Genomic DNA, 18,483 nt, shown 5'->3' with positions numbered 1-18,483 from the left:
AGAATATACAACTTGAAAAGAAACAATTTCCTCCATCAACACATTGTTTGCTGTTGTTCTCTTCTCAAATATCCCTAATTTGATCAATTTCCGTGACATTTCAATCTAATCAATTTTAAAAACAAACATGGGAGTTCGGTTTGAGGCTTAGTGTAGATACCCGCAGAATTTATAAAAATACGTTGATATCTTTGAAATGAAAACTTTCGATCTCTTTCGTAACACAAAAAACGTATAAAACTCCCATACTTTTGCGCGTTACAACAAAATCTCGAAAATAGAAGCTCTAATTTTCACTCAAAATACTTCGTTCGAGAGGACAGAGAAACCAACAAAAAGGTGAACAAAACTTTTCCAACTTTTTTCGATTTTTTTCTAGTAAATTTGTTTTCTGTAGTTTATATGTTAAAATTTAGTATCACATTTGATCCTTTGAGTTTGGCTTATGGCAAATGAAATCAGACACTATTTAAAAAGCAACAATTAGGTTTATATATTCACTTATTGTTTTGAAAAAAAAATTGGATTTTTTAAAAATAAATATTGTATGTTCGACTTTTCAATTCCCAAGTCCTATAAGGTTTTTCTGTATTGGTTACATTAAAAATATATTGCATTATTAAAAAGTAAACGCCTCATCTGAGACCTGAGAAGAAGCGAAAGAGCTCGCGAAAAGTATAAAAAACTGTACAAAGTAATAAAAAATTTTTTATTCTCAAAACTCACTTTTCCAAAATTTGTAAAACCTTTCCTGTTCTTGTTTTCCATTCAATTTTTTATACCATTGCCCTTTTTAACCATTAATAAAATTTACATTTTTTATAAAACTTAAAACTAGCCTCTGCGGTCTACAAAATGGTGTTCCTCTTTTTCTACGATGCAGAAACAAAGTGAAAATTTGACAAAATGAGCCAGACTCGCATACCTATATTCCCCCATTTTGAAAAATGTTGGAACAACTTTTAAAGATATCACACTCTCTTTATTGACCACTGTTTAACGTCGAAACATAGAAAAATCAAATAACCGCAAGCATACCTTCAAAAACGGAAGTACTTTTTAAAAATTTTTAAATTTCAGACTAAGCTTGGCTTTTTCTTTGTGGCGATACTATCTGTAAAGGGAAAAGAAGTACCACTCCACTGTTCTAATATGTCAACTGTTTTCATTTTTTCGTACGTCGAACGTTAAGAAAAGTTGGCCAAAAAGCGCTGGACAATTAGATGCATCAAAGTAGTTCCTAACAATAGCTTCTCAGGCTTTTCTCTGTATTTTTATTAATGCAATTGCTACCACAATGAGTTTTGTTAGTTTACGGGGTAGTTGAGCGCTATGTGGGAGTAGTTTGGGAAGGTTGAAATCAAAAATACGAAACCAGAATATCTAAAATATCTAAAAATGGGTAAAGAAGTTAGGAAGTGCTACGATCCAACTAAAAATGTAGAATTTCAGTACTTTCTTGAGTAGAACCAAGTCATTCGTGAAAAAAATCAGTTGAAAAGTCAAATCAGTCAGGGGAAAACCACCGCATTAAAGAAACATACCCGGCAGATTGCCGGAAAATAGCCGCCGTTGATTCCAATAAGCATGATTGGGATTGAACGAATAGAATATATTGAAAAAAAAAGATTTTTGTACAAAAACATTTTTTTAAGTCTGATTTATTTTGATGGCATTTCGTAGTTGAACATACTTCTGTTTCTTAGAGAGAGGCTACAGGGGCTACTATCAACACCAATAAGCATTAGAGGTGGTAACTAAGACTTATAGGAACGACGTTCAAATAGCGGGCATCTAAAATTGGGCTTTATGGGTTTATCCCGTTTCTATTTCTGACTTCAGTTTTTTATACCGACTCTGTTCAATTTGAATTGCTTTGCTTAGCAACTGATGTTCAAATTCACTTTTAGCAGAATGAGAGAAGAGAGAAACTAGCCTAGAGAAGTCAAAAAGATTTCACGCAAAATGTCGAAAAAGCGGCAAAATGGTAAATTGAAAAAAAGTTTGACGAAGTAAAAAAAACATAGCAGGACAAGTCCTGACGTACAATTCAAAGAATTTTCATTGACTAAACAGAAAATCTAGACCTAGAATGGGCTATGAGTGAATTCAGAAAACCATTTTAAAAAAATCAGAACAAAAAAATAAGAAAAAAACAGAAAATCAATATCAAAATGCCGCATGTGAGCAAAAAAAACCCTAGCGAGAAATGAAATTTTAATTCAAACAAAAAACTAGGCCTAGAATGAGCTGTGAATGGATTGGAAAAACCATTTAGAAAAAAATCCGATCCAAAAAATCGAAAAAACAGTAAAAATCAGAGTGAAATTGCCGCATGTGAACAAAAAACCACTACCGAGAAACCGAATTTTTGTTCAAACACCGTTTTCTCACTCTACTTTAAAATTAGAGCGAAAAAAATTCACGCCGCAAAACCGCTCGCTTTTTCGCTCCACTTCCTGTTTCGGCGTGACCAAAATCACTACTCCATTTTGACTTCAAAAATCATGAAAATGTGTGAACAGATCTTAAAAAAAAAGACAGCGCCCCAATACAATTCAAATTCTTTGAATTCTAAAAAAAATACGAGCGCAATAATAGCCGGCTGAGAAGATGAGGGCGGCTATTAATTAACAAATATTTGCTACAACCTTTGAAACCAACATACAAAAATGATGCAATTGATAAACACTTACAAACTCCACGAGAATCTTCTGAGAAAACTGTCTAAATTCTGCCTGCTCAATTTCATTGCAGCCGTCAAAGTGCTTCTTCACATGGTCGTGCAGAAACACTAATGTTGCAAACTGAAGTTGACTGTTGCTGAAACAGTTTCATTTTCTTGTAAATTACGTAATCATACAACTTCCCTTGTTACACTTGTAATAATAGAGCAATAAGTATGTTACAACGTCACTGAACATGCGGCACTAATCGAGAACAGCATACCTTTTCAACATTTTGGAATTTTCAATTGATCCAGATTTTATAATTAACTTCTGCAGAGTCGCACGAGAAATTTAAAGCACACAGTGCAAATTCGTTACAGTTCACTTTCTTGCCTTCCCTCTATAATAAACTCCGGCACTGCAGACTTCCGGAATTTTAAAACTTGCAAGTGTTAATAAGAACTTAGCCTTTGAGTCCTACAATTGAAGTTGGAGAGGTGTATTTCCCTTTTCGCTGTGTTGCTCTTGAGTTAACAATGTTTTTTGAGGACTTACATTTCAAAGAAGTATGAATTTTCGGTGAGACAACTGAATGACTTCCAACCGTTGGTTGACGAGCTGAGCTTTTGATACAACGCGAGCGCCTAAAACACATGAAAAATTTTCAAATCACAGCTCTATAGGAGGCAGCAACTTAACCCGGAATTACCCCGGGTATTACCCCGGAACAAGACAGATTAACGTCAGAAACTAAGCTAAAAACGGTGAATTGTTTTCTAAGTCAGTAAGGAAAGTAAGTGAGGATGTATATCCAGTCTCATTTATACTCAGTAGCAACTTGGTGGCCCAAATCTCTAATCTCCTCGGCAGTTTCGGTGAAACATTCACTTAATGACTTGCAAAGCTTTAAGAGCACTGCACACGAACTTAAAATTTGTCGATCTGACAAAAGGTATCACGAAAAATCTCGATTAAAAAGGCCAAAAGCTACAAACTAATTGCTGCAAACTTTGTTTAAGAGCAAATGAAAATTATACAATGACTGACAATATTATACGTAAACTATAAGAAAAACTGATTGTAAAAAAGATTAGAAACAATCAGTCTTCCTTTAATGCACATTAACTTACTTTCAATTTCAAATGTAAGTAAATTAAAAAAAAACGTAACTATTGTTTATTGTTACGTTTTCCAATTGACGGCCGCCCAATTTTAATGTTCTTGCTTACTTTGGTAAGGGGCTTCAAATTATGTTATTAGACCTTATACAGGCTACTGGTAACATTTAACTTCAGATAAATTGGCCTGTTTTAAACAACGCCACCTTCCAACATTAAAATAAATTAATAAAATTCCAACACCTTGTTTAAATTTAATTAATACTCAGGTTCCAAAGAGTAAGAAAAGGTCCAAAAACTTCAAAGAATAACATCGAATGAATTGCGTTCGAACGAATGACGTGAGGGTACGCTTCGGTTGTAGCTAGCTATACCAAAAAAAAACAGATAATGTAATTGGAAAAAAAATAAATATTCGAAGCATTCTGATTTCAAGTTTAAGCAGTACTTTTCATGGGGGATAAATCAAAGGCTGTCTACTTCATCTCGGGGTAAAATCGGAAAGTTATACGCATTTTAGAGGACAAAAAATAGTAGTATTTGAAAGCTCATCAAAGGAGAAATCAAACCCAAAACAAGAAGGCTCGTTAACGTGCGTTTCAAATTTTTCAAGAAAATTTCATAAAATTTCGTGTAACAAATTTCATAAAACTTTGCAGGAAAACGGTAAGAAAGCCATAATCTATTCCTTAAGGAATAGATATAATCAACTGCTCCTACTCTGAATAACAATAACGATATGTCACCTATGAAAAATTAGATTAGATAAGTATAAAAAAAGAAGGACAAAAGAGAACATACATTTATATTTTCCCAAAACAAACAATTTTAAAGACGAGAAAACATTAGCTAGCAACTGGAAGCATTATATAGGTTCTTTCATTTCTCAAAAACAAAAACATTGAGACCTGTCATTATTCATAATCTGTCAAACGTCTACAAAAAGAACGACAAATACAGACGAACCAAAAATTAAATATTTCAAAAAAACCGGGTTCGAACCGTAAAAAACAATATACAATGCTTTAAAAACATTAGATATGTTAAACTGTACCCTTCCTCAAGAACAGAAAAAAAAGCAAAATTAAAAAACACGTCTAGATAATGTTTTCAAATTATTTGATTCCAAAGTCATGAAAAACTTTATCTACCGTTTTAAATCCATAAATAGTTTACTTTGTTTTTCCATAAGAAGGCGCTAAGAACTGCAATTATCCAGAACTTATCATACGACTAAAAAGAACCGGAAATCTTTTGCAAAAAACCGGTATAGAGGCCGTTAAAACAATAAGCAAGGCACTACATTTACTCGATATTTTCAATTGAGAATATTTATAAACCGTAAAAAAAATTTCTCAAATTATTGAATTAAAAGTCATGAAAAACTTTATCTATCGTTTGAACTCCTTGAATAGCTTACTTTGTTTTTCCATAGGAAGTCGCGAAGACCCGCAATTATTCAGAATTTATCATGCGACTAAAAAACCACAAAAAAAACGAAAATTAAATAAGTTTTTGCAAAAAATTGGATAAATATTTTGCGATAAATATTCGAAGCATTCTGATTTCACGTTAAAATTTTAATTGTTCCAGCATTACTTTTAATGGGGGACAAATCCAAGGCCGTCTAATTCATCTGGGCCTAAAATCGGAAAGTTATACGCATTCTAGAGGACAGAAAATTAGTTTTGAAAGCTCATCAAAGGAGAATTGAAACCCAACAAAAAGGTTAGTTAACGTGCGTTCGCACATATAGTTCCGACCCCGCTTATCCACAAATTTGGCTGATTTGTCCACCAAATGAGAAAGAGATAGAAAAAATCTCACATTCATCAAAATAATTTGTGTATGAAGAAAAAAACTGCTTCCAACTCAAATCACTTAAAGTAAATAAGTCCACATTAGCGGGCCGATGAGACCTGCCATTGCTATGACTACAAAACAAGACAAACAAAAAATCAATTAACATCCAAAGCTCACTTTTTCTGGTTAAAAATACAATAACAAAATTAAAATTGCGTCAAAAAACCTAAACTGAACAAAATAGTTTACACTTCACTGAAAAATATGGGACCAGTCCTTCATGAGACTCGGTAACAAGTAGACAAAACAGAAAAATGACAAAATTAAAAAAACGTTTTAATTTTCTTGAAAACAAATAATTTCAAATAATTACAACCATTAGATGTCAATTGAAATCGTTAATTAGGCTTATCTTCATTCAATATGTCGTACGTCTACGAAAACAAACACAAAATTCAGTAAAAAACATTCCAAAAAATGTTGCAATAAAACGGTCACAAAGCCATAATCTAACCCTTAAAAAAGACAATCAACTGAGCCTACTCTGAATAAAAATAATGATATGTGACCTATGAAAAATGAGATTAGGTAACAAGGATAAAAAGAACAAAGGAGAAAATACATTTATATTTTCAGAAAACAATTAATTTTAAACGTAAAAGCATTAGCTAGCAACTGAAAGCATTAAATAGCTTCTTTTAATTCTCAAAAATAAAACCATTGAGACCTGTCATTATTCATAATCTGTCAAACGTCTACAAAAAGAACGACAAATACAGACAAACTAAAAAACATCATTTTCAAAAACACGGGATTAGCAGCCGTTAAGCCAATAAGCAACGCTTTAAATAAAAAACAAAAAATGAAATCTTTTGCAAAAAAAAATCGGTACCGAAGCCGTTAAGACAACCAGCAATGCACTAAATTTTGTCGATATTTTCGATTAAACCTATTTTAAACGTATATACTTTTTTCAAATTATTTGGTTGAAAAGTCGCGAAGACCTGCAATTATCCAGAAATTATCATACGACTAAAAAAATCGGCAAAATGAACGAAAATTAAATAAATCTTGCGAAAGACAGGTTACTTTGTTTTTCCAAAGGAAGTTGCTAAGACGTGCATTTATCCAAAATTTATCATACGACTAAAGACAAAAAAAGAACCGAAAATTAAATAAATATTTTGCAGAAAACCGGTATCGCAGCCGTTAAAACAATAAGCAGTGCACTAAATTTAATCGATATATTTAATTGATAATATTTTAAACACCAAAAATTTGATATGCGATCTACAATTAATAAGGCTAGGAAAATATGTATTTAAAAGACAAAACAAGTAGTTAAAAAAAGAACAGCAAATTAGAAAAAAAAATCTATATAAAACATCTGATTTCAAAGTCATTAAAAGCATAGCTACAAACTGAAATCAATAAAAAGGTTCCTCTGTTCATCCATAAGAAGCCGCTAAGATCTGGAATTACCCAGAATTTGTCAAACGACTACAAAAGGACAGACAAAAATATACAATTCCATTAACTCTGCTAGAAGACATTGTCGAAGCAGTTGAAACCATGATTTATTAACTCAATCACGGGCGTGTAAAATTGTCGTTTTTTAAAGGCCAATATCATATCTCACTTGTCAAGGATGTGACAAGACAAGAAAACTAACCTCAATGAGAAAATATCCAAAAATCAAAGTTTTTGTGAAAACTCGTGGTATCAAAACAAAGAAAGAATTTATTGAAACGTAAAACTGCATTAAAAATTATATTTATTTGATTAGAAAGATAACGCGATCTGTTTTTGCTGACATTAAGCTACAAGTTGACCAAAGAAAGAAAAGTGACAAATCTCATTAATCCATTTACTTTGAAAATATGTATTTAAAAGACAAATAATCATAATATATCGACTGAGACACTACATAGGTTTCCTTAAAATTCCCCATGAAGCCAATCGGACCGTCATTATAAGCTACGTTTTGTATCAATTTTTATCTAATGAACGTGAAGAGCAAAAATGCAAAAAGATTTAAAACATTGACTAATTACAATCTGAACTTCAAGACACAGCGATTGAACCAAAACTAGACTTGCCATTGCGATTCGTCCATTTAGGACACGTAATTGTTCCAAATAATATGGATATGGATGATATAACGAAAAGTCAATATATCAAAAACAAATAATCCATTTTGCTTTATTATCAAGTTCCAGTAGCAAAAAAACAGGGAAATTTTAATTCAAGTTAAACTAGCCTTCCTTGGAGTTAACGAAGGTTGCGTCAGCGGTTTTTAGGTGTCTTAACCCAGCAACTTTAAACAAAGTGGACTAAAGAAGCTTTTTCATGCCATTTTTGATGACAAAGGCTGACTTTTAGCCAAAAAGTGAATCAAGCAGTTCAACAGCACTAGTCTGTTTTTAAAGTTAAAACCAACAACACTAGCTTTACCAATTTTAACAAATTTTAAAACCCAAATCGGCAAGAAATTGCCTAAAATTACGGAAAATTTAAACAATAGCAACGAAAATGAGTCAAATGTTCACAAAACTATAAAACTCGATAACTGGTCGAAAAAAAGAAATTCAAAAAATCGTTTCGTTAAATATTTAACACTGGACGCGCTTTCTAATGATACTACTCATAATCCTCTCCGATGATTAAATCTATCGACCAAAATTGATTGAACAAAACCCATTTGAGCATATAGTTCCGCCCCCTAAAGTGGGCCGGAACAAAATATAAATTCCATCCCCAACATTCCCTCTCTCTATCACACACACGCACACACAAGAACACAAAAACACACACGCACATAAACGCGCGCAAGCACATACCACCACCACAGCCAACCCCGTTATCTTGTTTGCTTTTTTGACAAATTTGTCTTCAAGCAACGACTTTGGTCATGCTGCCTGATTTATCTTTGGTCATGCTGCCTGATGGATTTCAGAAGAATGTGAGGTATTTACTTTCAGAGCTATATTAATTAGTATTCCCATTTTCAAAACAAAAATCTATAAATTTCAGAGACTCGAAAATTTGTTTTAACTCTTATAGTTCGTAAGTTTCGTCTAATTTCTTGTAGTATCTATAAACTTTCAATGCAATAGTAAGTGAAGGAAGTCAAGAATGACTTCCGATACTTTCCGATTTTTGATTTAAAAGTCACAGTTCGAGTTGGGAATGTCACAACCATTAAGCTATGATTGCGGGAACATAATGCTATATAAACCGACTGATTCGTAACAAATCTTGCCGCCAATTGAAACATTGATTAATACTTCTCTCTCTCACATCAATACACAACTTATCAGGTTACTGTGCCCAGCCAAACGCACAGCTGCACACAAAAATTTTTCTGCAAGGCGGCCAAACAAAAACAGACAAAACAGCAAAGGGACAAGACACTGCCAAAGATACCAGAAAGGGCCAAAGAGACGAAAAGCCAAAACGAGAGAGCAAAGGAGAGTCCAAAAAGAGAGCAAAAAACAAAGCCAAAAAGAGAGAGCAAAAAGAGAGAGAGCAAAGAGTCCGAAAAGAGTAGCTAGCAAGGATCAACAGGGTGAAGTTCCAGACCCTAGTTTCGAAGGAGTCTGTTTGAGTGCCGGCAAAGTGCCAAACCAAGATTGAAAACATTAATTGTTCTAAATTTGTAAAAAGTTACTTTCCTAAAAGGTAGCTTATTGGTTGTGACGCGCGTGCCTTTCCGGATACCGTTCGGACAATTTTTTGAAAAAGCGCAACCTAATCGAACACCGTTCAATTTTTGAAAAAGCGCTGATTTGCTGAACATCGTTCAGATTTTGATTTTAAAACATTGTAATAAACCTGTAGAGCAGCGCAAAACTTAAACACTCTACAAATATGGTTGAATTTGATTGACAAATGATAATAACTTCGGAAAAATAATCATGCTAATAAGGGGCGATACATGTAGAGACTGCCCTTGAGTCTGTGAAGTTATTGCAACCTGGGTTCCGCTAAGGATAACACCCGACCTAGAGGATCCTTTTACAGTCGAACCTTGTAAGGACGTGGCCTGGCCGTTTCTCAGTGACCAGTAATGACATAGACAAGAGGGTAGTGTGTGCGTGTAGGACCTTTTGTTTGCCGACCTTTTAATCCTAATTCTCCAAAGAGTTGGTTTTTGTATGAAAGTAACGAGTGAAAAAGTTTTGAATTGATAAATTGATTAGAGAATAATTTTTGCTTTGCATTGATAGACTGGTTAGACAAGAGATGAGTGATAAGAACGAACGTGTACGATTCAGCGGGAAAGAAGAAGACTTTTTGTACTTTTCGGAGCAATTTGAAGCTCGCATTTTTGTCCTTAAGTTGTACAAGGTACTTGATGGTAGTAGTACATTTGAAGATTATGTCCCATCTACACGCCCTAACGCTTCACGAGCCGAAAAAGACGCAGCTATAGATAAAGGGAGAGAAATTTTCAAAGAAAAACAAATGCAAATATGGTATGAGCTTGTCTCGGCGCTAGACAAGCAGTCAGTTCTTTATCTTAGGCCATATAAAGGAGATGGGGCTCAAGCATGGGATGTGTTAACTAAAAGATTCCGTAGCTTTGAGAGACCTAGATTACAAAAGTTAGTAAGCGAACTCACTAGCCTTGTTAAAAGAGAAGACGAAAGTCTAATCGAATACATAACAAGAGCAGAGGAACTACAATATAACCTTAACCAAGTCAACGAGGGTTTGAGTGAAAAAATGTTTACATCAATTCTACTGAAAGGTCTGCCGAACGAATTTGATAATTTTGTCACACTTGTTAAGTACGGTAGTGAGGATAAGTCACTTGATGAGTTGAAGCGAGATCTGATCAACTTCGACACTGAGCGAAGAATAGAGAGTGATAGGAAAAACGCAAGTGAAAGTGTCTTTCTAACAAAGCAGAAGAGGTGCCATAACTGTAACAAGTTTGGACATATTGCAAAATTCTGTCGCTCAAATAATCAGCCTCATAACCCACAGCCCAATACCAGCAAAGTAATTCAATGCTACAATTGCAATAAGTTTGGACACAAAGCTAAAGAGTGTAGGAATAAAAAGTTTGAGAGTCATGCCAGGCGAAGCGTTAGAAATGAGAAACAGAATTTAGCAAAAGATGAAGAATACTTCAGTTTCTTTTTATGCCCAGTTGATGATGAGGGAGTAGGACTAGTGCTAGATTCGGGGGCAACAAGTCACATGATGAACAACAGGGAAATGTTTATCGATTTCGATGACAGTTTCTCGGGCAAAGTACTGAACGCAAACAAAACGGAGTCTGAAATTTGTGGCCGAGGTACAGTTGCATTTTTAGTTAAGGATAGTAATCAGGTTAATAGAAAAATTATCTTAGAGAACGCCTTGTTTATACCTGAAAACTCACACAGTCTAGTGTCAATTAGTAAACTTAGAGAAGCAGGAGCTGAAGTTTTGATAGGACCAGAACTAAGCATAATTGACAAAAGCGGTCTAGAGTACCCATTTAGGCAGGAGAAAAATTTGTTCATTTGGGACTTTAGTGAGATTGATAAAACTTGCAAAGAGAATTGCCTGCTGTCCAGTAGCTTAAAAATTTGGCACAAAAGATTGGGTCATAACAATTTTACGGACCTTAGCAGACTAGTTGAACACGTTGAAGGAATGCGTATCAGCGACAGTTCGGTAGATGTATGTGAGATTTGTGAGTTGAATAAGGCTAAGAAACAACCAATAGCAAAAGATTGCACAACAAGAGCACAAGCAGTGTTGGACATTGTGCACACAGACATCTTAGGGCCTATTACCCCCGAGGCTGTAGATGGCCACAAGTACGCGATAGGATTTGTTGATAGCTTCAGTAGATATTGTAGGGTTTACTTTATGAAGTCAAGGGAAGAGACTCTAGAGAAATTTCAACAATTTTGTGCAGATGTAGGCCAACCTTTAACTTTAGTATCAGACGGTGCAAAAGAGTACATATCTAGCGACTTTAAAAAGTTTGCCCGGCTAAAAGGAATCAGGCTTGAGAATTCTGCGGCGTACACGCCACAAGAGAATGGTAAAATTGAGAAACTTTGGGACGTCACTGTAGGAACTGCTAGATGTTTAGGAGATCAGGCTTCTTTAGAGAAAAAGTATTGGACTTATTCGCTCAACATGGCGTTCTATTTGAAAAATTTTTGCTATCATTCGGCAATAAAGAAAACTCCTCATGAAGCCATGTATGGTGAGAAACCAAATCTTAGTTTCATGAAAATATTCGGTTGTGTAGCTTACCCTTTCATAGAGAAACAGTTCAGAAACAAAATAGACAGAAAAGCGAAAAAAGGAATTTTCTTAGGTCATGCACTCGATAGTAGATCTTTTTTGATAGGAATAGAAAACGATCGCGGTGAGCTTAAGGTTCAAAAAACAAGGAATGCAAGGTTCGACGAGAACAACTATTACTTCGGAGTGAATGAACAGGCAAATCTAGAACATGAGGTAAACAAAGAGATGAGTGAAATAGTCTTTTTAAGTGAAATTGTTGATTAAAATTTGTTACCTAAAAACGCAAAAGAGGCGCTCAAGAATGAAAACTGGAGGAAGGCAATGCAGGACGAATATAACTCACTGAGCAAAAATAAAGTTTGGGATCTAGTTGAGGATAATGGAGCAAAAGTAGTGGGTAGTAGATGGCATTTTGGAGTTAAATATGGTCCGACGGGGGAGATAAGTAGATTCAAAGCAAGGTTCGTGGCCAAAGGTTACACTCAAGTCTTAGGGAAGGATTTTCATGAGACGTACTCACCAACGACTAGGTTGTCAACAATTCGTTTAATTGTGAGCTTGTCTGTTCAAAAAGGGTCGAAAATAAGACAAATGGATATAAAAACGGCATACCTTAATGCACCTATAGCTGAAGAAATTTACATGAAACAACCAGAAGGTTTTGAGCAATTAGACAACAAAGGAAAACCTCTTATTTGTTTAATGAAGAAAAGTCTTTACGGTCTTAAGCAGTCAGGAAGGAATTGGTATCAGACATTTAGGAACTTTTTGGTAGCTAAAGGTTTTGAATCTTCGGTTCATGATAACTGCTTGTTCATAAAGAAAAGTGAAACACAACTTCAAGGCGCAGTTTGTTTGTGGGTAGATGATATAATAAGCTGTGAATTTCAGGAAAACTTCTCGGCTTGGTTTGAGAGTGAGCTGTCTAAGGATTTCAAAATAAGTGATTGTAGGGATCTTTGTTGGTTTCTTGGAATGAAAATTGTGAAAAAGGAAAATTCAATTGAAATCAACCAAGAACAGTATATTGAAAAGCTGTTAGAGAGATTTGGACTAGAAAATTGCAAATCAGTAGAGACACCACTTGCAGAAATAAAACTAACAAAAGAAGACTGCCCTCAGGAGGGGAGTGAAGAGCAAGAGCGCATGAAAAATTTTGATTTTAGAAATTTAGTGGGTTGCTTGAATTATTTAGCTTGCTCAAGTAGACCAGACATTGCTTTTGCAGCAAATTTCTTAAGTTCTTTTGTTGAGAATCCAGGGGAAAATCACTGGAAAGCCGGAAAAAGAATTTTGAGATACCTCAAAGGTTCTAAGTCAAAGAGTTTAGTTTTTAGGAGGGGAGACAAGTTAACCTTAGAGTGTTACTCCGATGCCGATTGGGCGGGAAATTTAGACCATAGGAAAAGCACTTCAGGATATTGTTTCAAACTTAGTAGTAGCTCAGCTGTTGTCAGCTGGTCAACAAAGGTTCAAAGATGTGTTGCTACATCAACGGCAGAAGCCGAAATGAATTCCTTAGTAGAGGCAACAAAGGAAGCCATTCACTTGAGAAATCTGCTTCAGGACTTAAGCGTTGAGGTGCAAAAACCTACTGAGATTTTCGTTGACAACCAGGCATGCATAGCGCTCAGCAAGCAGTCCACTCACTATGGAAAAACAAAACACTTTGCACTTAAACTTCATTTCATAAGGGAGCTTGTAGAAAGGGGAGAGCTGGAATTGAAATACTTGCAAACTGACCTCATGATCGCAGCTGTCCTCACCAAGGGGTTAGGTAAAACAAAACACGCTAGGTTTTGCGCGGCTCTCTTAGGTGACACCCAACCCGAAAGGAGGGGTGAAGGAAGTCAAGAATGACTTCCGATACTTTCCGATTTTTGATTTAAAAGTCACAGTTCGAGTTGGGAATGTCACAACCATTAAGCTATGATTGCGGGAACATAATGCTATATAAACCGACTGATTCGTAACAAATCTTGCCGCCAATTGAAACATTGATTAATACTTCTCTCTCTCACATCAATACACAACTTATCAGTAAGAAAAGTTTTTGGAATCTTGAGAACGGTTTTATGTCTCTTTCTGTCTGCATCCCCATTCCAGATTTAACCTTATTCTTTGGACATTGCCACATGTATTTAATCTGATAGCATGGTGACTAATTATTCATTTGGCTGATTCAGTTCTTTGCGATTAGTTTCAGGAGTTGACCTGCTACGCCTTTTTCGTAAGTTCTGCTCCGGTTGTTCGACGTCTTTCAGTCTTCCAGACAGAATAAACAATAAATCCGAGGTCCATAAGTTGCCATTAACTCCCTAAGCTAGCTTCAGTAGCCTGAATAATCAAATTATTTTAAATTGATGGATGGGCAAGAATTTTGTTGAAAAAAAAACCAAGTAGAACCTAAAGTGCGGTTTTTGATTTTCTTTCAGTTTTGGATCTATAGGCCTAGACTTGATGTCAGTTGATAACAGTCTTGCTCCTTAAGATCTCATTGCGCGGTAAATGTATGCATTATTACATCGAAAACAGCAGTACTGAATTTTGAAATTGATCACAAATTGTCGTTCTTAAGAGTCCAATAAAATTTCCTCGGAGCTTGCGGAAAACTATTGGACAGATTTTAGCTAAAATCTAAACTCGAATACATGAAATCTTTTTAAACTTTAGAAGCAGAAAGTAAGAGGCAACACAATCTTGAAAAAAATCAGATCGAAAATTATAAATTTTCTAATCTTTCCTCAGAACCTCCTGGCACCGAATTCAGATTGAAAATAATTGAATGGATTATTGAATTTCGTTTTTGGGTACTTTCAAGCCAAATTGTCTGGAAATGGATAAATAGAAATCGCGTAACCATGCCAAAAAATAATTTTCAAAAGTGAGAAAACTTGAATTTCATTATCCGCATATATACATAAAAGCCTTTCAATAAATAAACGACGAAATATCTGCGTAAACAAAACACTTATGCTAAAGGATTTGTCTAATGCGAAGAAAAATTGGGTTGGTGCTCTGGTAACGTTCAGGGTCTATGGTTAAATACAGAAGTAAGAAAACCTAGTGGAGGTCTCGTACAAAACTTGGGCATAAGCAAAAAAAATGATTTTCGAAAATGATTAAAAATGTTTGCGAAAAAAAATTGAGCGTAAAAATTAAAAGTTTGTAAACCCTCAACAGATGACTAGGTATACGTCATGTACAGTTGAATTTAGTTATCTCAATTGAAAGTGAAACAAACCAGTACCGAATAAAAAACCCGCCAATTTAATGGTTCGCACAGAGACAATCGGCAAAAAGGATTAGAAATCAGGATATACGAGTACAAAAGAGAACAAAGCTGTTCGAAAACTGAAAAGCGTTTGAATATGAAACAAACTGCCGTCTTCAGCAAAAACTTTTAACAGTAAACTTGTTCTCGAAATGTTTTCGGAGTTTTTACTCGATCAGCACAAGAAAATACCAGTTAACAGACAAATAGGAGCGTCCAAATCCGATTTTTTTCTATTAAAACGAACATAGACAATTTCCAGATTCTTATAATAATAACAATACTGATACTGTGATTAATTGTTCCGAACCCTCTTGAGGGGGGAGGAACTATATACTCAAATAGGTTTTTTTTGTTCAGACAATTTTCGCCGATCGATATCTTCATCGTAGAGAGTTGAGACTGGTATCATTAGAAAGTTCGTCCAGCAAAGAATATGGAATTAGAAAGATTTTTTTATTTCCGTTTTTTACAGGGAGTTATCGAGGTTTAAATTTCTGAGAAAAGTAGAGTGAATTCCGTTGTTTTCATTCACATTTTCCGGAAATTTTGCCTAAATTTTTGTCAATTTTGCAAAAATTTGTTAAAAATTTAAAAAATAAGGTTGTTGATTTTATTTTTAAAGACAAAAAAGTACTGTTTATTAATTTGATTTAATTTTTTTTGTCACAAATTCGGGCTAAATATTTCAAAAGTCAGCCTTTTTCATCAAAAACAGCACGAAATAAGATTCTTTAGACCACTTTGATTGAATTTGTCGGAAGTACACCACCCAACAACAACAAAACAATCTTTGGAGACTCAAAAGGGAGCTATTCCTACTTCAACTTCTGTTGAGAGTGCTCTGTAATTAAAACTTTGCCGTTTGCTAACTCTATTCATTGATTATCAAAAACGCAGAACTTACTTTTGAATTTTTTAACTAAAAAATTATGTATATCTATAACATTCGAAAAATTAAGTGTTCCAATGGACAATAAGCATTAGCAGGGCTAGTTTTGGACCAACCTTAGACTGTTACAATCCGAAAAGAATTCGAATTGTAATCAGTCGGTCTTTTTTAAAAAAAAAACTGATCTTTTTTTTATTAAATAAGGAACAGAACATATCAAATCAAAACTCAGGAGCAGTCGATACAATTGGCCTTCTCCTAAGCAGCTCCAAGCTAATGCATTTAGTTTTTTACTTAGAAGCTTATGGTCATTTTGACTTTCAAAATAATTGATTTTTAAATAAATAATGGTTTGATGATTTCCTATAAATTTGTCTTGATTTGATCAACTTGTAGCTTAGTGTCAACAAAGAAAGAACGCTTTTTCTTTGTACTGATTTGTAATATAATTTGTATTGCGGTTATAAGTCTTAAGTTATTGTTTTCTGGCTTTGATACAGTACTAGATTTGATTTTTTTTCTAATTTTAGATATTTGCCAGTTTTTCACGTTTTCTAGTTTCGTCACATAATCACGGTTCTCATATCACATTATTGCCGCTCAAAATGAGGCGAAATTGAACATATTAAAAATCTGAAAAATATAGATTATCGTTTTCACGGCTTCGACACCTCTTGAAGAATATAATTGAGTTTTTTAATTTTGTTTTAACTGTCGTTTTTACTTTGTCGTTTTAGTCGTATAAAATTTCCTTTATAGAGACAGCTTTCATTGAGATTTCATGATAAAATAGTTGAGCCGATATTCAGAGATTAGTAGATAGCTGCTGGCTTTCATGACCTTGAAAACAATCGTTTTCCAAAATTAAAAAATATTTTAACTTCGCAATTTTGTTCTTTTTTATTGTCTTTTTGTTACCTAGACTTGTTAATTACAGGTCAAATATGACATTATTGCTGTCAAGAGAAGGTCTCAAAAAAGACTGGTGTTACAAAATCTTATATTTTTAAAGAAATCGTTAATTACTTTGATTTTTGTCATATTTGATATTCTTTCTCTCGACACCAAAATATTCTGGATAGTTGCAGGTCTTAAGGGCTTCGTCTGGACAAATAAACAAACCTATTTAATTATTTCATTTTGTAATTAATGGCTTTCATGACTTTGAAAGTAATTTTAGTTCAAAAAAATCAGAAGTATTACCTACTTTGCCTTTTTTCCTTTTGTCTGCTTCTTGCTTAGTCTCATTAACGAAAGGCCACATAAAACATTATCGATGTTTGAAGAAAGCGCAATCGATCATATCTCGAGGGCCAAAATATGGCTTTACGGCTTCAACGGCAATTTCTGGCAAGTTGTAGTTAAATTTTGTTTGTAGTCTTTTTGTTGTTCATTTAGCCGCATAAAAAATTCAATAAGGACAGGTCTTAATGCCATTCTATAGAAGCATTGGTAATCGTAAACCTTTGGCATATTTTACTTGATTTCTAATGGTTTTCATTACTTTGAAGTTGATTGTTTTAAAAAAAAATAAGTGAATTTTTAACTTTACTGTTTTTGTTCTTTTTGTCTAATTGTTACCAAACTTTATGGACTGGTCCCATATCTTTTCTGGTGATTTATAAGTTATTTTGTTTAGTTTCAGTTTTATCTGACGGTATAATGACTTTGTTATTAAATGTTTTTTAAAACGTACAAAGTTGTTGATGTAATTAATGTTTGCTGTTGTTGTTTGATTTTGCTGTTCTTCTTGACTCGCTTTATTAATATTGGCATATCGCATCAATCTAGTGCATCATATTTTTTTCCACTGAGTTATTGGCTTTCGATGCTACCTTTTCGTTCATACACTATTTTTATGAAAAATAACTTTTCCCAAAAATAACTTCTGGGTTTTTCTATCTGTCCTCATTTGGTAGACAGTTATGCCAAAATTGTGGATGAGCCCGGTCGGAACTTTATGTGCGATCGCACATTGCCGAGCCTCCTCGTTTATTTAATAATTGAAGGCATGTGGATATTTAACCCAAGGGTTATAGTCAGAATAATTTACATGTCTACTTCAAAAAAAGTGCTCAAATATGATATTTCTGAAAATATCAGATGCTCAAATGTAAAAAAAACTTTCTGAACGCGCTTTATTGTGAATAATTAAGTGTACATTTTGAATAATCAAGGGAGACAACGGTCAAAATAGTCGGCTATGAAAATACGATTTTACCGCACATTCGTCTAAGTTTATTGCTCTATTTTGAAAACCTCCTACGTCTAAGTTTCTTGTCCTAATTTATCTACTCAAAGTTTTTCAAATTATCTTTGCCTCCGAATTTGAACTCGGTGGCGGTAACAGCATTTTGGCTATATTTGTCAGTTCACATGGGAGAGCCCTCTTTGACTGGGTGCTTCTCTCAGTTACAGTCAGTTCAGAAGGGAAAGAACCCTTCGCTTTCCCGAGTTGAAGTAGATAAT

General features: G+C 34.3%; 1 protein-coding gene across 2 annotated transcripts in view; it reads right to left on the bottom strand.

Moving 5' to 3' along the window:
- Positions 1–18,483, bottom strand: part of LOC142344505 (exportin-T-like) — a 183,057-nt gene that overhangs the window by 40,529 nt on the left and 124,045 nt on the right. For both annotated transcript variants that reach the window (XM_075396206.1, XM_075396207.1), the window contains exons 3-4: positions 3,225–3,313; positions 2,697–2,823 (exon numbers count right to left, since the gene is read on the bottom strand). In XM_075396206.1, the coding sequence (XP_075252321.1) occupies positions 2,697–2,823; positions 3,225–3,313 (216 nt within the window). The remainder of the gene's footprint in view (positions 1–2,696; positions 2,824–3,224; positions 3,314–18,483) is intronic.

The sequence above is a fragment of the Convolutriloba macropyga genome, chromosome 8 (assembly GCF_964194025.1).
Source record: "Convolutriloba macropyga chromosome 8, txConMacr16.3, whole genome shotgun sequence".
In the NCBI taxonomy this organism is placed as follows: Eukaryota; Metazoa; Xenacoelomorpha; order Acoela; family Convolutidae; genus Convolutriloba; species Convolutriloba macropyga.
This window is presented reverse-complemented; position numbering and strand designations above follow the sequence as displayed.